The sequence below is a fragment of the Schistocerca serialis genome, chromosome 10, assembly GCF_023864345.2.
Source record: "Schistocerca serialis cubense isolate TAMUIC-IGC-003099 chromosome 10, iqSchSeri2.2, whole genome shotgun sequence".
Taxonomy (NCBI): Eukaryota; Metazoa; Arthropoda; class Insecta; order Orthoptera; family Acrididae; genus Schistocerca; species Schistocerca serialis.
In genome coordinates, this window is record NC_064647.1 from 243003145 (window position 1) to 243024142 (window position 20998).

The window sequence follows — 20998 nt, forward strand, 5'->3', positions numbered from 1 at the left end:
AGCAGGTAATAACATGATACGGGGTGTGAGTGTGGTGTGGCAGGTTTTAAATAGACACTCGCCTGTGGTGGGCTCTATAGGAAGTTCACAGTATTGCTCACACACAGTGCACTCTCACAGATCACAACAGATTGCTAATGCACACACCTTTCAAGTGTGCACACATTATTTCACAAAACCTGTGCATCCTCTCTGAATTAATAATAATTACTGTCTGTATGGTGAGAGTACTGTTATTGAATGTTGTTGTTGTTGTTGTTGTTGTTGTTGTCTTCAGTCCTGAGACTGGTTTGATGCAGCTCTCCATGCTACTCTATCCTGTGCAAGCTTCTTCATCTCCCAGTACTTACTGCAACCTACATCCTTCTGAATCTGCTTAGTGTATTCATCTCTCGGTCTGCCTCTACGATTTTTACCCTCCACACTGCCCTCCAATGCTAAATTTGTGATCCCTTGATGCCTCAGAACATGTCCTACCAACCAATCCCTTCTTCTAGTCAAGTAGTGCCACAAACTTCTCTTCTCCTCAGTCCTATTCAATACCTCCTCATTAGTTATGTGATCTACCCATCTAATCTTCAGCATCCTTCTGTAGCACCACATTTCAAAAGCTTCTATTCTCTTCTTGTCCAAACTAGTCATCGTCCATGTTTCACTTCCATACGTGGCTACATTCCATACAAATACTTTCAGAAACGACTTCCTGACACTTAAATCAATACTCGATGTTAACAAATTTCTCTTCATCAGAAACGCTTTCCTTCCCATTGCCAATCTACATTTTATATCCTCTCTACTTCGACCATCATCAGTTATTTTGCTCCCCAAATAGCAAAACTCCTTTACTACTTTAAGTGTCTCATTTCCTAATCTAATTCCCTCAGTATCACCCAACTTAATTCGACAACTTTCCATTATCCTCGTTTTGCTTTTGTTGATGTTGATCTTATATCCTCCTTTCAAGACTGTCCATTCCGTTCAACTGCTCTTCCAAGTCCTTTGCTGTCTCTGACAGAAATACAATGTCATCGGCGAACCTCAACGTTTTTATTTCTTCTCCATGGACTTTAATACCTACTCGGGATTTTTCTTTTGTTTCCTTTACTGCTTGCTCAATATACAGATTGAATAACATCGGGGACAGGCTACAACCCTGTCTCGCTCCCTTCCCAACCGCTGCTTCCCTTTCATGCCCCTAGACTCTTATATCTGCCATCTGGTTTCTGTACAAATTGTAAATAGCTTTTCGCTCCCTGTACTTTACCCCCTGCCACCTTTAGAATTTGAAAGAGAGTATTCCAGTCAACATTGTCAAAAGCTTTTCTAAGTTTACAAATGCTAGAAATGTAGGTTTGCCTTTCCGTAATCTATTTTCTAAGATAAGTCGTAGGGACAGTATTGCCTCACTTGTTCCAACATTTCTGCGGACTCCAAACTGATCTTCGCCGAGGTCAGCTTCTACCAATTTTCCCATTCGTCTGTAAAGAATTGGCGTTAGTATTTAGCAGCTGTGACCTGTTAAACTGATAGTTTGGTAATTTTCACATCTGTCAACACCTGCTTTCTTTGGGATTGGAATTATTATATTCTTCTTGAAGTCTGAGGGTATTTCGCCTGTCTCATACATCCTGCTCACCAGATGGTTGAGTTTTGTCAGGACTGGCTCTCCCAAGGTCGTCAGTAGTTCCAATGGAATGTTGTCTACTCCCGGGGCCTTGTCTCGACTCAGGTCTTTCAGTGTTCTGTCAAACTCTTCACGCAGTATCGTATCTCCCATTTCATGTTCATCTACATCCTCTTCCATTACCATAATGTTGTCCTCAAGTACGTCACCCTTGTATAGACCCTCTATATGCTCCTTCCACTTTTCTGCATTCCCCTCTTTGCCTAGAACTGGGTTTCCATCTGAGCTCTTGATATTCATACAAGTGGCTCTCTTTTCTCCAAAGGTCTCTTTAATTTTCCTGTAGTCAGTATCTATCTTACCCCTCGTGAGATAAGCCTCTACATCCTCACATTTGTCCTCTAGCCATCCCTGCTTAGCCATTTTGCACTTCCTGTCGATCTCATTTTTGAGACGTCTGTATTCCTTTTTGCCTGCTTCATTTACTGCATTTTTATATTTACTCCTTTCATCAATTAAATTCAGTATTTCTCCTGTTACCCAAGGAGTTCTACTAGCCCTCGTCTTTTTACCTACTTGATCCTCTGCTGCCTTCACTACTTCATCCCTCAGAGCTACCCATTCTTCTTCTACTGTACTTCTTTCCCCCACTGCTGTCAATTGTTCCCTTATGCTCTCCCTGAAACTCTGTACAACCTCTGGTTTTTTCGGTTTATCCAGGTCCCATCCCCTTAAATTCCCACCTTTTTGCAGTTTCTTCAGTTTTAATCTACAGTTCATAACCAATAGATTGTGGCCAGAGTCCACATCTGCCCCTGGAAATGTCTTACAGTTTAAAACCTGGTTCCTAAATATCTGTCTTACCATTATATAGTCTATCTGATACCTTATAGTATCTCCAGGATTCTTCCATGTATACAACCTTGTTTTATGATTCTTGAACCAAGTGTTAGCTATGATTAAGTTATGCTCTGTGCAAAATTCTACCAGACGGCTTTGTCTTTCATTTCTTTCCCCCAATCCATATTCACCTACTATGTTTCCATCTCTCCCTTTTCCTACTCTCGAATTCCAGTCACCCATGACTATTAAATTTTCGTCTCCCTTCACTACCTGAATAATTTATTTTATCTCATCATACATTTCATCAATTTTTTCGTCATCTGCGGAGCTAGTTGGCATATAAACTTATACTACTGTGGTAGGCGTGGGCTTCGTATCTATCTTGGCCACAATAATGCGTTCACTATGCTGTTGGTAGTAGCTTACCCGCACTCCTATTTTTTATTCATTATTAAACCTACTCCTGCATTACCCCTATTTGATTTTGTATTTATAACCCTGTATTCACCTTACCAAAAGTCTTGTTCCTCCTGCCACCAAACTTCACTAATTCCCACTATATCTAACTTTAACCTATCCATTTCCCTTTTCAAATTTTCTAACCTACCTGCCCGATTAAGGGATCTGACATTCCACGCTTCGATCCGTAGGACGCCAGTTTTCTTTCTCCTGATAACGACGTCCTCTTGAGTAGTCCCCGCCCGGGGATCCAAATGGGGGACTATTTTACCTCTGGAATATTTTACCCAAGAGGACACCACCATCATTTAACCATACAGTAATTGAATGTATTTAATTGAAATCCTAGGTTAAAAGCCATTCATTATAAATACATCATTACTATAATTTATGAATCACAGATTTTAATTAAGCGCCTCCAAGAACGGCATCCTTACCATACGAACAATAATTATTATTAATTCACTGTGGGTGTACTTCTTTTATTCAAATGCAACAAATGTACCACATGCCATCAGTTGGAAGTAGCCTTGTGAGCCATATTAATAATGTGGATTCTACTGAACAATCATTTTATTATGTGATATTGCATTTACATTTTGCTGACGGTTGGATGAGTTACTCTTGTAACCGATACAATCAGGTACATTCTGATGCATTTGATGTTAGAGTATTTGCTGTTTAGTTAGTTTACTGTTGTCTACAGCTCTGAGACTGGTTCATGTTGAATCAGAACAAGTCATTTAAAAAAAGTTGATACAGTCAAGACAGATAAAAAATCCGTTTTAAAACCATTCAGTGTGGATTTTATCTCCAAGGACATTGTCAGTTTTTGCACTGGTACTTCAAACCAACACAGCATTATCAGGTAGAGTAATGTATTGAGGTGCCATCCAGTTGCTCACTTTATTTATACACTGCTCAAGAGGATTAGGGGAATATGACTTTGGACATCTGCCATAGTTTACTGAGCAGTAATTTATTTCCAGAATGAGATTTTCACTCTGCAGCGGAGTGTACGCTGATATGAAACTTCCTAGCAGATTAAAACTGTGTGCCCGACCGAGACTCGAACTCGGGACCTTTGCCTTTCACGGGCAAGTGCTCTACCATCTGAGCTACCGAAGCACGACTCACGCCCGGTGCTCACAGCTTTACTTCTGCCAGTATCTCGTCTCCTACCTTCCAAACGTTACAGAAGCTCTCCTGCGAACCTTGCAGAACTAGCACTAGCTAGCACAGGCTGTGGCTAAGCCATGTCTCCGCAATATCCTTTCTTTCAGGAGTGCTAGTTCTGCAAGGTTCGCAGGAGAGCTTCTGTAAAGCTTGGAAGGTAGGAGACGAGATACTGGCAGAAGTAAAGCTGTGAGCACCAGGCGTGAGTCGTGCTTCGGTAGCTCAGATGGTAGAGCACTTGCCCGCGAAAGGCAAAGGTCCCGAGTTCGAGTCTCGGTCAGGCACACAGTTTTAATCTGCCTGGAAGTTTAGTAATTTATTTATTTATTTTTAGTTATTTGTTTATTTCATATTCCATTAATCCATATAGTGATGAATCACAAAGATGTGAATGAGCCAGGTTCACATCTTTATAGATATACAACAAACATTAGCACCATGACAAGAACGTAGCAGTCTGGTGATATAAACTTAAAGGGTGAACTGAAATTAAGTAAATACAGTTCAGGTAAACATTATGTAAACTATGGAAAATAACTTTTGGAACAGAAAAAAGAAAATTCGTGCATTGATCATTTTAGGCAGCGAAGATAAATTGCAGCTAACATAATATAAACAGAGACTAGAATATAAATAGGAAATACAATAAAAAATTAAAAAGACTGCCACTGGTTAGGCCTACTTTGCAGTTCCTCTTCCAGAAAATAGGAGGACTTATCGATAAGGTATTTTCTTAAATTAAATTTAAATGTAGCTGGTGAATTAATGTGGACTTTGATATCAGATGGAAGAGAATTGAAGAGTTTTGTGGCAGAATAATGAATACCTTTTTGTATGACACTTAGCTGTTTTAGATCTCTGTGTAAATCATTTTAAGACCTGTGTTGTGATCGTGGTATGCTTTATTGGATGTAAAAAGAGAGTGGTTATTCAAGACAAAAATCATCAAAGAAAATAAGTACTGATGTGGTGGTCAATATTTGTAGCTTACTGGACACGTTTCTGCAAGAATATATTGGATGAATGCCACTCATGATTCTAATTGCTCTCTTTTGTGCATTAAAGACCTTTTTGGCTAAAGGTTGATTATCCCAAAAAATTATACCATATGACGTGATGGAGTGAAAATATCCAAAGTAAGCTGCTTTGATAGCATTCACATCACCAACAGGGGAAATTACATGCAGGGCATAAGTTACTACACTTAGTCTTTTATAAGAAGAGTTTAACCTGTCATTAATTGTAATGCCCAGTAACTTAGTGTCACTCTGTAATATATTTTGACTGTCATAGTATAAGTTGATTGCTTCATTTTCTGGTGATGATGCATGAAATATGTTGTGCTTTTTCAATATTTAGTGTTAATCTGTTAGACTTAAACCAGTGTAGGACAACTACAAGTACAGCATTACATTTATTTACTAGTTCACTGATTGATTGACTTTCAAGCATAATAGTAGTGTCATCAGCTAAAAGACGTCAAGTGGTTGCAGAATTGACGTCATCCCGCCTGGAATTACTGCCTAGTGCGTTTTGCTTTCCTCTACTTCTCGTTTTACTGCAGGTGTTGTATGGCCTGCATACGCATCTAATACCAACAGACTGTGCAAACCAGAGATCACTTGCGTAAACCAAGCATTGCGCCAGGACGACGATTCCACACACACTTAATCCATTCCAGCACCATGTCCTCCAAAAACCACCCAGTTTCGTTTGTTCGCACAATTAGTTTTTGGAAACATTTCCAATTTCGGTAAAGTCTTTCGCTTGAAAACTGTGAATGGGGATGATTTATGTCCATCTGCTGTGCAAGCAAGCATGATGGACATCCGCTGTTTTTCACCCCCTGATGTAAGAACACTTATGTCTTTCTGTCTTTTGCGTATAATTTGACGGCATGTCAAAATATGCGGGAGTTGGTCAGCATTTCCTATCTGACCAAGAAGTTATTGCTTATCTGTGTGCCGCCTAATTATGAAGTGCTGAAATTCCACAAGTTTTTCTTAATAACTTTTTAGCAGCTTCTGTGCAGCTGAAGTTCGCCTTCGAACGGAAAAACCCCAGCACTTCATAAACAGATCAATCCAGCTCCGACTAGCCTTAAAATTTTCGATTTTTTGCTCTCTAGCAATTTCATGTGCCTTAATTTTTAAAATTTCAGTGTTCACTGGAAGGAATTTCTGACACTGTTCCTTAACAAATTCATTTAAAATCACTTCTAGTGCATGATATTGGCCACACCTTGGCCCGCTAAATGCTTTCCTGCTACTTGAACATTCAAATAATTCGTCTCTCTGCAGTTGTCATTGCACGACGTTGCTCTCATCGATCCCTTATTGCAGACCTGCAGAATGATTAGAACTTTGTTCCGTAAAAGAAATAACTCCCCTCTTGAATTTGGCACTATAATGAAAGCGCTTCACTATGGTTCACTAACACCAGCAAGCACTTTACAAAATTCCACGAAGCAATAGGTGCACTACGTGAAATCTTAACGAGACCCAGCTTATCATCTCGTGCAACAATCCTAAAGCCTTGTACATTGTTGGTATTTTAGTGTAACGAAATTTATTTTTGTTGCTACGAATATTGAAAAGGCTGCTACATTCTAAGGTGAACAATACGGAATTTCTATTTACTTTGTTCGATAATGTATGAAAAAGCGGTGGTCGAAACTCGGGGCAAGAAAAAAGCTCGTCTTCTACCTTTTCCTAGAAATTTATTTACTGATGCAGAGGTTTTGGCACCAGTATTTATCTTTGTGCCTGCAAGGCATGCCTGTGTAGCACTACATAAATTCTATAGCAGAAGTTAGTTGTGGCGGCACCTACCAACATTTTTTCAGAACTTCCGCTTACTTTGCACTCGATTCTAAGCCGCATGTGGTTTTTTGGATTACAAAAACTGGAAAAAAAGTGCGGCTCAGATTGGAGTAAATACGGTAATTGTTTTGCAGCCATGTGAAGTAAGTTGGCATTAACAGTTTTTTGTTTGTAAATGATTTTGTTGATGTGTTCTCTTTGTAGGTACGAGTTCCAACACACGAAGATGGCACATGCCTGTTTTGGGAGTTTGCAACAGACAACTACGATATTGGTTTCGGAGTATATTTTGAATGGGCGAAACCAACCACCAGTCAAGTTTCTGTTCACATCGCAGAGAGCGAAGAAGAAGATGAAGAGGAATTTGATGATGATGAGGACAATGATGGTATGAATTGCATTTGGGACATATGCTGTATACAAGTACGTCTGTAAAGTGTCTCTGCAGTGGCGAGCTCCACATGTCTTGCCTCGAGGGTTGTGTAAGGTTGGCAGAACATTCATTTCACTGTATAGGCTAGGGGCCGGGATTCACTGCTAGTGGCCACAGTTATGTTGGGATATGGGATTCAACATTATTGCAGTGAAAAAAAAATAATATTAATTACAATGAAATACTTTATACTCACCAAAATCACTTTAGGTGGTGGAAATGTTTTCCTCATTTTTGAAGGCATAGTTAAATATGTTTACATTTGTTTGCAATCACCTTTACCAATGTTCCACGTGTAATGTAATGCAGATAATCAGTTGTTGCAGTCTTCAGTTCATCTAATATCTTTGGGTTATTTTGATACACGAATGTTGTAGCCACACGCAAAAGGAAATATTCAGGCAGAGAGAGATTTGGTGAGTGCAGGGGCCAGAGACCTTTCATAATTACTCTGCCTCCACAGATGTCATCTAAAAGTCATATGGACTGGTGTGCCATATGAGCAGTAGTGTTGTCTTTTTGGAAAAATGAATAATTGATGTCATTTTCATTTAGCAGGGGAATAAATGGTTAAATTATCTGGGAATAATAGACATTGAAGGTTACGTTAATATTGAAAAAGATCAGCCTATGATTCATGTTCACATTATTTCACCCACATTATTATTTTCTTAGTGTGCAATGGCATTCTCATACAGCATGTGGATTTTCTGATGACCAAATTCGTGAATTTTGGAATTAATGTCGTGACACAGGTGGAACCAAACCCCTTCAGTGAAAAAGGTTCAAACTAAAACATTAGCTGTATGTCAGTTAACAAATCGCTGAAACCATTCACAGTACACTATTACATGGTATATACAATGTAATTGTTGCACAGCAGTAATTTTTTATGGATACGTCCCCAGGTTTTTGGTTGCGGCCTTACGTGCTATCGTATGAGACACTCTCCTCACTGATTTTGTTGGACTCTGCAGCACGATGTCCAAAGTGTCGTCAAGCTTATGATATCCAAAGTGACATCAAGCTTCCGTTCTATGGGCTTACCAGTTCGTGCTGCATCTTGAACTGCATGTGCTGTGTGGAATTTGCAAGTTAAATCTTGTACAGAGTCATGATGTGGGCACCTTGAAATAGGAAAGCGTTAACTAAATTGCCGCCTCACGTGGCCTGAAGAGTTTCCTTCTGCACAGAAAACCTCTTCCACTAAAAATGCTCCCTCTGCAACATTTATTTATTTATTTATTTATTTGTTCTTCGTAATTACAGCCTATTATCTTAAAAGTTAAAATAGGCCATACAAATCACATTTCCTTGGATAGTAATAAATTACGTATTAACTATTTATTTCTGACAATTTTTAAAATACTGCAACTACTTCTACAAAACTACAATAAGACCCTTAACCAGTTACCCAACTGCTGATACTCTCCGCAATAGCAAGCATTCTCACAACACACAGTTTACGCAAGAAGTGGACGATAACACAACTAAAAGCTGCAACACACATGCAACACTACTGTCCCCCACCCTACCACTGCAGATAGATGGAACACGTGCAGGCGAGACTTGAATGTGCTGCCAATTTTACACATTCTGCAAGGGGAGGCACATGAGGCTCGCTGCCGCAGAGAGACTTTGCCGACGCACGGTAAATTATATTAGAATATTGGCAAAGAGCTGAAATTCAGCAGTGCCCTTTTGTTTTTGCAAATTTTTGATGTACTAAAAGTTTCCTGCAGTTTATGTTGATGTCTTACAACTTTGAAATCTGATTTTTAAAATAAGAAACCCTGCTATGTACAGTATTTTTCCTTAACTCTATGGACATCTAATGACACGTAGGACCTGCTTAAGTTACTATCATAAGGATAAGTTTTCTTGGAAGGCTTTTACTGAGTTTTGGTATCGTTAAGATGGAATTTGATTCTTTTATCCATGAAACAGGTCTCTCCAAAAATTAATCTGCCCTCCAACTAATGTTCAATTCGTACAGATGATGGTCAAAGGGGCTCAGGAATAGTCTCGAAGCAATAGCCATCTGATTGTCATTGACATGTCATGCAGTGGTTTTTCTTTGTGAAGATTATGTATTTATTTACACGCCAAATTCCTTAGGAGCAAATTGAGGATCAAATCTCAAAGGTCATGTAAAGTGTCGGTACATGAAATTACGACATAAAAGTAATGACAGATAAAAATAAAATGTTTATGAACCCGAAACACTCAATCCATAAGTCTAAATTAACACAATCAACAACACAACAAGAATGAGCTTAATTTTTCAAGGAACTCCTTGACAGAATAGGAGGAGTGGCCCACGAGGAAACTCTTCAGTATCGATTCGAAAGCGCGTGGATTACTGCCAAGATTTTTGAATTTGAGTGGTAGTTTATTGAAAATGGATGCAGCAGTATACTCCACACCTTTCTGCACAAGAGTTAAGGAAGTCCGATCCAAATGCAGGTTTGATTTCTGCTGGGTATTAACTGAGTGAAAGCTGCTTATTCTTGGGAATAAGCTAATATTGTTAACAAGAAATGACAGTAAGGAATATATGTATTGAAAGGCCAATGTCAAAATACCAAGACTCGTGAACAAGGATCAAGAAGAAGTTCGTGAACTTTCACCACTTATTACCCAAACTGCCCATTTCTGAGCCAAAAATATCCTTTAAGAATGGGAAGAGCTACCCCAAAATATAATACTATATACTCTTTGCCTTCCTAATAACATTTTTAAACACCTTACAATGGGCTACTATAGCTTGATTGTGCCTACTTCTAACATTTTGATGTAATTCCCACTTTGTTCTACAAGATATCCTTATCCCACTAGTCAGCCACCCGGGCTGCCTATTACTGCTAGTACACTGTTTAGAATGTTCTAATGGAAAGTAACTCTCAAAGAGCATGAGAAATGAGTTAAGGAAGGCATTACATTTATCATCTATGTTATCGGCACTATAAACATCCTCCCACTCTTGTTCGTTCGCAAGGTTTAAAAAACTCTTTATTGCTGTTGGTTAACTTTCCTCCATAGTTTGTAATTATATGTGACATTTGTTTGAGTAAAATAGCCTTTTAGTGTTAAAATTTGTGCATCACGGTCTGAAAGGCCATTCACCCTTTTACTAACAGAATGCCCATCTAGTAATGAAGAACGAATAAAAATGTTGTCTATGGCTGTGCTGCTGCGCCCTAGTTAGAAAAAACATAGTCTGCATCAGATCATATGAATTCAGAGATCTACCAACATCCTTTTTCTTGCACCATCATATACAAAATTTATATTGAAGCTACCACATATAACTAATTTCTGCTACTTCCTACAAAGTGAATCAAGAACCTTGTCTACCTCGAGCAGAAATGATCTGAAATCAGGGTTAGGGGATGTATAAACAACAACAGTTAGAAGTTTAGTTTCACCAAATTTAACTGCTTTGCACAACATTCAAATATCTGTTCAGTGCAGTGTCATGATAGTCTATGGACTCGAATGGAATACTGTTTTTTACATGCATAGGCACTCCCCCACCCCACACGGAACTCTTTGAAAGACAGCCAGCTAATCTGTATCCTCACAAAGGAAGCCTCTGAATTGTCAAATTATTTAAATGGTGCTCTGATATACCAATAATTTCAGAGTCAACTTCTTTAACCAGTTCACTAACATTATCTCTAATACCTCTTATATTTTGATGAAATATGCTAATTCCTTCTCTACTCTGAAACATTACATCCTCAGAAGGTGAACCCTTATTTAGAGGAACTTGTGATTCTAACTATTCATAGAATGAATATACTTGCAAACGCTTTGAAAATTCTATGTAACAATTTCAGACATTGTATCTCACCGTGGACAACACAGTGACTGATGGTCTTCACTTAATGACCGAGAGCAGCAGCATTTGCGTAGAGTTGTCAGTGCTAACAGATGAGCAACACTGCATGACATAACTGCAGAACTCAATGAACTCAGTATGGGACATATGATGGACATATCTGGTAGGACACTGTGGCAAAATTTGGTGTTAATGGGCTATGGGAACATATATTTGATGAGAATGTCTTTACTAACAGCACATTGCGTGCAGTGCCTCTCCTGTGCTCGTGCGCATATTGGTTGGACCCTAGGTGGCTGGAAAACTGTGGCGTGGTCATACGAGTCCCAGTTGCAGTTGGTACCAGCTAAGGATAGGCCTAAGGTCTCGCCACAGTCGTAACGTCAGTTCCCTTCAGATCACCGAAGTTGAGCACTTTCGGGCTCGGCTAGCACTCGGATGGATGACCGTCTGGTCTGCCGAGTGCTGTTGGCAAGCAGGGTGCACTCAGCTCCTGTGAGGCAAATTTAGGTACTACCTGGTTGAGGAGTAGCAGCTCCAGTCACGAAAACTGACACTGGCTGGGAGAGCAGTGTGCCGACCTCGCGCCCTGCCGTATCCGCATCCAGTGACACCTGACGGTGGTACGGTGGTCGGTCAGTAGTGTCGGGCCTTCCGCGACCTGTTCGGATGGAGTTCACTTCGAGAGCTAATGGCTGCGTTCAAGTGTAGTACAGACCTACAAAGCTGTGGACCCTAGTTGTTAACAACACACCGTGCAAGCTGATGGTGTCTCCATGATGGTGTAGGCTGTGTCTGCACGAATGGACTGGGTCCTCTGGTCCAACTGAACTGATCTTTGACTGGAAATGGTTATGTTCAGCTACTTGGAGACCATTTGCAGCCATTCGCAAAGAAGTTGTTCCCAAACAACATTGGAATTCTTGCGGATGAGAATGAGCCGTGTCGGAGGGCGACAGTTGTTCGTGATTGGTTTGAAGAACATTCTGGAAAAATCGAGTGAATGATTTGGTCACCCAGATCACTAAATGTGAATCCCATCAAACTTTTACAGGACAAATCGAGTGGTCAGTTCGTGCACAAAATCCTGCACTGGCAATACTTTAATTATGGATAGCTATAGAGGCAGTATGGCTCAATATTTCTGCAGGGGCCTGCCGACAGCTCGTTGAGCCCACGCGTGGCGAGTTGCTGCACTACGGTGGCAGCAGAAGGTCCGGCACGATATTCTGTGATGTTTGTCACCTCAGTGTATATTAGGAGGAAAACAGCTACTGCACTTTGGATAAAGGCGCTTTTCTTTCTCCTGTACTGCTCAGCAGCCGTTGTTATCTGATACTTTAAACAGAGGAGTTACACTCCTGGAAATTGAAATAAGAACACCGTGAATTCATTGTCCCAGGAAGGGGAAACTTTATTGACACATTCCTGGGGTCAGATACATCACATGATCACACTGACAGAACCACAGGCACATAGACACAGGCAACAGAGCATGCACAATGTCGGCACTAGTACAGTGTATATCCACCTTTCGCAGCAATGCAGGCTGCGATTCTCCCATGGAGACGATCGTAGAGATGCTGGATGTAGTCCTGTGGAACGGCTTGCCATGCCATTTCCACCTGGCGCCTCAGTTGGACCAGCGTTCGTGCTGGACGTGCAGACCGCGTGAGACGACTCTTCATCCAGTCCCAAACATGCTCAATGGGGGACAGATCCGGAGATCTTGCTGGCCAGGGTAGTTGACTTACACCTTCTAGAGCACGTTGGGTGGCACGGGATACATGCGGACGTGCATTGTCCTGTTGGAACAGCACGTTCCCTTGCCGGTCTAGGAATGGTAGAACGATGGGTTCGATGACGGTTTGGATGTACCGTGCACTATTCAGTGTCCCCTCGACGATCACCAGTGGTGTACGGCCAGTGTAGGAGATCGCTGCCCACACCATGATGCCGGGTGTTGGCCCTGTGTGCCTCGGTCGTATGCAGTCCTGATTGTGGCGCTCACCTGCACGGCGCCAAACACGCATACGACCATCATTGGCACCAAGGCAGAAGCGACTCTCATCGCTGAAGACGACACGTCTCCATTCGTCCCTCCATTCACGGCTGTCGCGACACCACTGGAGGCGGGCTGCACGATGTTGGGGCGTGAGCGGAAGACGGCCTAACGGTGTGCGGGACTGTAGCCCAGCTTCATGGAGACGGTTGCGAATGGTCCTCGCCGATACCCCAGGAGCAACAGTGTCCCTAATTTGCTGGGAAGTGGCGGTGTGGTCCCCTACGGCACTGCGTAGGATCCTGCGGTCTTGGCGTGCATCCGTGCGTCGCTGCGGTCGGGTCCCAGGTCGACGGGCACGTGCACCTTCCGCCGACCACTGGCGACAACATCGATGTACTGTGGAGACCTCACGCCCCACGTGTTGAGCAATTCGGCGGTACGTCCACCCGGCCTCCCGCATGCCCACTATACGCCCTCGCTCAAAGTCCGTCAGCTGCACATACGGTTCACGTCCACGCTGTCGCGGCATGCTACCAGTGTTAAAGACTGCGATGGAGCTCCGTATGCCACGGCAAACTGGCTGACACTGACGGCGGCGGTGCACAAATGCTGCGCAGCTAGCGCCATTCGACAGCTAACACCGCGGTTCCTGGTGTGTCCGCTGTGCCGTGCGTGTGATCATTGCTTGTACAGCCCTCTCGCAGTGTCCGGAGCAAGTATGGTGGGTCTGACACACCGGTGTCAATGTGTTCTTTTTTCCATTTCCAGGTGTGTATATAGCTACATACAGAGCTCACTCAGCTGTCTGTATACAAGAAAAGTTAGGATCCACATAATATAAATATTACATTTCTGAGTCAAATTATTCTGTTAAATTGCAAAAGGAGTGAGTAATGAGGTATTCTTTTACTCTGTTTTTGAATTTCCAATTTTCTGCTTGATATCCATCGGCAACCTGTTATTAGACCAGAATATAAAACTCTGTTCGGAGTCCTAGAGAGGGATTCATAGGTTATACAGAAATCACTTCTGCATCTGAATTCTTACGAAGTAGATGAAAATGATATCACTGTAAATGTTTAAACATGGACTAGAATACATTAATGCTGTAATCGTTTGCTTCATGTTAGCCCCCAAAAATCGGAAAATATCAGAAATATTGCATTTTTGACTTTGTAGGCTTTCCCAGCGTAACAAGTCTTGTAAGTCTCTTCGGGTTTGCTGCCGGATCCTAAAATAACTCGATTCAATATTTTGGTGATCCAACTGGTCGCCGTCTTCGGGAGAATGCTGCTGCTGCTTCTGCTGATGAGTCTCAGCGAGCCTCAGCAGCAGCAGCAGCAGCATTCTCCTGAAGATGGCGACCAGTTGGATCGCCAAAATATCGAATAGAGTTGATTTTAGGACCTGGCAGCAAACCCGAAGAGACTTTAACTACTGCATTTGCTTTTCCTAAAAAATAAAAAGTTATATTTTTGATGTGTGTGTTCACAAACAGTGGATTAAATATCAAGATGGAGAAAGAAGTATCAGGCTGGAGAAACAATAAGTTCTGTCTGCTTGTGTCTGTATATGTGTGGATGGATGTGTGTGTGGGTGTGTGCGAGTGTATACCCGTCCTTTTTTCCCCCTAAGGTAAGTCTTTCCGCTCCCGGGATTGGAATGACTCCTTACCCTCTCCCTTAAAACCCACATCCTTTCGTCTTTCCCTCTCCTTCCCTCTATCCTGATGAGGCAACAGTTTGTTGCGAAAGCTTGAATTTTGTGTGTATGTTTGTGTTCGTTTGTGTGTCTGTCGACCTGCCAGCACTTTCATTTGGTAAGTCACAACATCTTTGTTTTTATACAAAGATGATGTGACTTATCATACGAAAGCGCTGGCAGGTCGATAGAAACACAAACAGACACATACATACACACACAATTCTAGGTTTCGCAACCAATGGTTGCTTCGTCAGGAAACAGGGAAGGAGAGGGAAAGACGAAAGGATGTAGGTTTTAAGGGAGAGGGTAAGGAGTCATTCCAATCCCGGGAGCGGAAAGACTTACCTTAGGGGGAAAAAAGGACAGGTATACACTCGCGCGCACACACACACATATCCATCCGCACATACACAGACACAAGCAGACATTTGTAAAGGCAAAGAGTTTGGGCAGAGATGTTAGTCGAGGTGGAAGTAAAGAGGCAAAGATGTTGTTGAAAGACAGGTGAGGTATGAGCGGCGGCAACTTGAAATTAGCGGAGGTTGAGGCCTGGTGGATAACGAGAAGAGAGGATATACTGAAGGGCAAGTTCCCATCTCCGGAGTTCTGACAGGTTGGTGTTAGTGGGAAGTATCCAGATAACCCGGACGGTGTAACACTGTGCCAAGATGTGCTGGCTGTGCACCAAGGCATGTTTAGCCACAGGGTTATGGATGTAGGTCTGGGTGTGTAGATGTAGATGTTTAAAAATAAAATTGGAAAAATCTGGAACATCGAGGTCCAAAAGTTAATAAAAACTGGTTGTTTTTATATTGACTAACCCAGCACAGTTGTAAGTATCTGCACACCACCTCATTTCACCTATTGTTCACATCCAGACCTCGGACTGGGCGACGACGTCGAGCGAGGGGGCGGTGTCGCGAGCCTGCGGGCGGCAGCGGCCGACGCGAGCCGGCCGCCACTGTCGGTGATCGTGCCGGTGTTCCGGCGCGAGTGCCAGCTGGAGGTGTATGCCGGCAGCCACGTGTACCCGGGCCAGGGTGTCTACCTGCTCAAGTTCGACAACTCGTACAGCCTGTGGCGCTCCAAGACTCTCTACTACCGCGTCTACTACACGCGGTGAGTGTCCGGCGGGGGATGTGCGGGCCGCTCGTGGTGGCATAAGTGAGGGCAGTCGAGCACTGTTCTCCTTTCTTATTTTGATTTGTCGTGAAGTTGAATGCTCCGAGTAAATGTTGTTTGAAACACGAGTGCAGATATCTGCTGTTTACTAAATTTTCTGATTTAACATTTCTCTGAATGTGCAATAAATTAGGCAGTGAAGGGTTGAAATATGTGTCGCAGTAGTATCTTGTGAGACACTTTGATCTGTACTACTGGCTGTGGTTTTCTGTTATCTGATATGTTTACTGCCTAAATATGTTCATTTCAGGGAACAATAATTTCGGTCCTGTACTTTTTAACCCGTTTGTTTTGTAGGAAACCACTATCCCCATTCTCGTCTGCCTTAGTGATCTCTTATGCTCAAAATGGAGTATACTTAACTTTTAAACTATCATTTTTGTTTCATATGTGCTTTAATTTGTGCATGTCGATCAAACTCAGATGTAATATTCTTTCCTAGCAATTTTAACACGTGAATTGCTTTGTAAATGTGGGCATGTGTAAGTTGATACAAAAGTTGCAGAATGTGTACAAGTAGATTCAGTATGTAAATGGAAAAACTGGTGGTGTCATTCAGAAAGATGGAATATTTGTGTATGGATTTTTGTTATGAATGCTTTAATATTATTATTATTATTATTATTATTATTATTATTATAAATATGATAATGGAAAGTCTCAAGTGAAACAACACCTTTTGTCCTTCCATTGTTGTTGTTATTATATTTTATTATTGAACATTATTCTAGCCCCGGTGATATTTATAGTATACCCATAGCCTGCCCAATAACAGGTAGATGGTCATCTATGCTGTGCTATAATCTGTCGAGCAGGAATATATAGACACACACATTTCTGTTATGTTTTCACCTGTTTGAATTGACTTGCTCTGCCTCTCGTACAATATCGCATACTTTTTGTATGTTTTGTCTGGTTACATGTGTGGACAGTTGATTATACGTGCAGTCTTCCTTGAACCAAAATTCTGTAAGAGGTTTTAAATGAGCAGAAAAAGCTTGCAGGAAAAATTCAAAACTCATTCATGGGTAACGGAGAACTATATTACATTTTGCTTGTGGCAGTTAAGCGTTGTATTTGATTTGGAAGTGGCCCTACGAAAAGACCCATCTTCTATGTCAATGTAGACGAATAACTAGGCACTGTGAACTGAAGCTGCAGTCAGTTTCTTCTTCTTCTTCTTCTTCTTCTTCTTCCTCTTCTTCACTTCATGTATTAGGCAAATTGCCTGGTGCAGTACTCCATGTCTTGTATTGCCTTCCTGCATACCTTCTTCCAGTGCATTAGTAATTCAGAGACTTTACATGGAATGTTTCCCCACCCAAACAGTCTACATGTTCCATCCGTTTTATTTTATTTTTTTGGTTTAGCTTGTCTATTCCTAAATCTTTCTTTATGCCCTCATTTCATTTACCATCTTCTTTTGTACATCCTTCCACTCGTCCTACAAACCCGATTTATTGAGCTGGCATTCAACTTCCTTGGTGTATTGTTGTTGTCACCCATACCCGTCCTTCCCCTTCCCTGTCAGTATCTTTTAGAATTAGGTTACTGAGGAAAATTTGATGTCTGTTAAAACAGTGTCTCTCTTCACAGTTGACCTGATGACAAATGTGTTAAAACAGTGTCTCTCTTCACAGTTGACCTGATGACAAATGAAAAAAGTGTGTTCGGAAGCTTTTGCACCTGGAGTCAAATTCAATAGAATTCTTCTGGGTTGTAGACTGTGTCATGTCATAAAATGTACCAATATTTTGGCCACTGTAGCAAGCAGCCTTCTTCAGGGCATATAATATGTGTTATACAACATGACGCCATCAACAACCCAGGAAATTCCAGAAACTGAGGAAAGTGTTAAGCAACACAAGAATGACGTGCAGCTGTTTGGACCATTCCAGCAATAGCAGTGGAATCTAATAGCAATCTATCATTCTGTTATAACCTGTTATTGCTGATTGGTCTGATCATGTTCACAAATATGCATGTGGCAATCTTAATACTTGAACTTCCAGGTTACACCTATAACAGCCACATTGTTTCTGATATGCAGCAATATGTGAATACAATGTCTGAATTTATTGGTGGAATTGAGAAACTTTGTAACAGGAGTGAGATTTTCATCGGTAAATGTCATAAGTTGATGTTTGGGATACCACAATATGTTGTGTTACAGATTGATTGCTTATCTCTCATTCTTGGGTCTTATTTTTGTGCTTGTCTAAAAGTTGAGAGACATGTCACAGAAGCATTGTCTGTTGGTAGTTTTGGAAATATTTGCAACTAATGTCTATTTTGTTATTTTTGGTGCTATACTCTGAATTAATAACACGTTTTTCCTATGGATAGAATTGGGTGAGAGGCTGTTCTAAAGTGTCGCATATATTAATTTTACTGAGAAAAATATAGTGTAAATGTTATACAGACATTTAATATCATACTTCTATACACTGGTATCTACTGATGTGTAGTAGCATATATTTTTTGCTGACAGTATGAAAGGTTATGCTCTATGTGTAATACTACCATGCTCTTTCACTACAAATTCTTATAATCATCAGATGGCTGTACTGTTAAAAAGTTGTGAGTACTCACCTAAATTTGTGGTATGCCCACATTAGTGTGTGTGTTGGTCAGTGGTGTTGTAGTGTCTTAAATAGATCTTTTTTCTCCAATAATAGGTCATAAGGTGTCCTTCTCGTTCCAGATGCTAATATTTAAAGCTTTACCATGTTTATTTGAATTTACTTTCAATTTGAACTTTGTCCCTGTAACACACACTTTTATATCCCAAGTTTAAGTAGGGAAAAAGGAAATCCTCAGTTAAATTCCTCCAATTTTTCTTGTCTAAGTGGAAACTGACATTTCTGGTGAAACAGTTTGTTTTCAAGAAGAAATAAACTTCTTAAGAAAATGATATATACTTGTATAGTCAACATTTGATCAGATATTTAGAAAATACTTAAGATCACCTGTCAATCGATCAGAATACTGTTACACTTAAAAACATTTTTGGTTTGACCAAGGAAATGAAAACTAAGAGATTTTTTATTTTTCAAAGTAGTCCCCTTCGAGGCAATAGTCCAGTTACTTTCCAACTTTATAATGTTCCCTAAAAAGTGATAAAATTGAGAGCAGTCTCAATGCCAACAAGTTCTCTTAGTTTCACCTGGATGTTGCTAATTGGAGCATTATGAATTTTTGTCACAATATACTCAAACATACTATGAAAAGCATGTATTGTTACTCACCATATAGCAGAGTGTTGAGCCGCAGACAGGCACAACAAAAATACTACTGAACGTGTAAACTTTTGGCCCCAGCATCCAGAGACAGTCATCGTGTGTGTGCGCTGTGTTTGCGTGTATGTGTATGTTGTCTATTTCAGAAGGCCTTCTGGCCAAAAGCTTACATTTTTGGTAGTCCTTTTGTTGTGCCTGTCTGCGACTCAACATTTCAGCTATATGGTGAGTAGCAATCTATCCTTTTCATAATATTGTCATTATTCCATTCTGGGTTTCCCAATTCTTGATCACCTTCAATGAATCCTTCTTTAATGTCAAATCCTACCCTTCTTTTAAATTTGTTCAAGTTAAATCTTAAGATCAGTCATTTTTTCCCAATCGATGATTCAATTTTTTCCATTTTTTACAAAAAAAAAAAAAAAAGAGAGAGAGAGAGAGAGAGAGAGAGAGAGAGAGAGAGAGAGAGAGAGACACGGAATTGTTTAAATGATTATGAAATACAGGCAACTAAAACTTCACTGTGTGTATTCTAATGACCCTTATTTTTCCAAGATCATAGTAATTTGGTCACATTCATGCTGTCTGAGAACTTCAAGAGAGTACCCCTCCTAATCTCACACTTGTTAGAGGCAAGGATCCTAATGTGGGAAATTGATCACCATTTTTAAAAGTATTAAGTATTGATCAACACAGTTGGAGAGAGCATTCCCAAATTGATTAGAAGCTCATTTTACATTTCTCATATACTTCCATAGCTCCCTCAACTTTAATGTGCATCAAAAAGAGATTATTGTGAAGGAAATATAGATTTAATTTTTTTCCAACATTTTTAAGTTTTCTGTACTTATGTTGCTGATTTTATTGTGGAACACATGCAAGTTACAAAGTTGGAGCCTCGAATTATTCCCTATTGTTTTTATTGACAAAGCTTTCATATGAATAAAACCACACTAAATTTGTGCTCAATCCTCTCAGCATGACCACATGGGTCAGACTTCTTTACTTACTCCTACAGTCCTGGAGTCTGACTTAGTTACCCAATGTCTTTTAGTAAGGCAAGGTGTAAATTCTTTTAGGAAAGAAATATCAGACAGAAGAGAGAGAGAGAGAGAGAGAGAGAGAGAGAGAGAGAGAGAGAGAGAGAGAGAGAAGACAAGACAAAAAAAAAGAAAAACCTGACAGCCAAGCTCACCCATTTTCACTTTACTTTGAAAGTCACAGAATGTTATACCGAGTAAACCATGACATTGTGCTCCATTTTGCAACCATCCACTTCCACTTGAATAAGAACACTTCTAAAAACTTCAGCCATGCATTAAACGGTTGAAATTTTTTTTTTAACACAACCTAAGAAAATCTGTTGCCATTTGGCAGTTGCCGCAGCAGAGGGGGGGGGGGGGGGGATAAAAGCGACATTCAGAAAAAGTTGATGGCATGTGCTCTCTCACACTAGTTGTATGGTGCACCTGAGTATCAGACATGCTTAAATAATTAAAAATGAAAGTTTGTACTGCAGATATCTGATATGCATAATTTTCATTTATGACCAGAAATGAAAATGTCAGGGTTTCCATTGAGATACCCAAGTGTTATGCAGATGCTCAGAATGGATGAAATATGCACTTTTGATGCACTTTTGATTCTCACAGTGTGTGTTGTTTGCT

The 20998-nt window shown here is 40.7% G+C and overlaps 1 protein-coding gene across 1 annotated transcript in view; it reads left to right on the forward strand.

Moving 5' to 3' along the window:
• Positions 1-20456, forward strand: part of LOC126424845 (Golgi resident protein GCP60) — an 88990-nt gene extending 68534 nt beyond the window's left edge. The window contains exons 8-9 of the mRNA XM_050087654.1: positions 7129-7312; positions 15789-20456. Of these exons, the coding sequence (XP_049943611.1) occupies positions 7129-7312; positions 15789-16033 (429 nt within the window). The 3' untranslated portion in view covers positions 16034-20456. The remainder of the gene's footprint in view (positions 1-7128; positions 7313-15788) is intronic.
• The last annotated feature ends 542 nt before the right edge of the window (positions 20457-20998 follow it).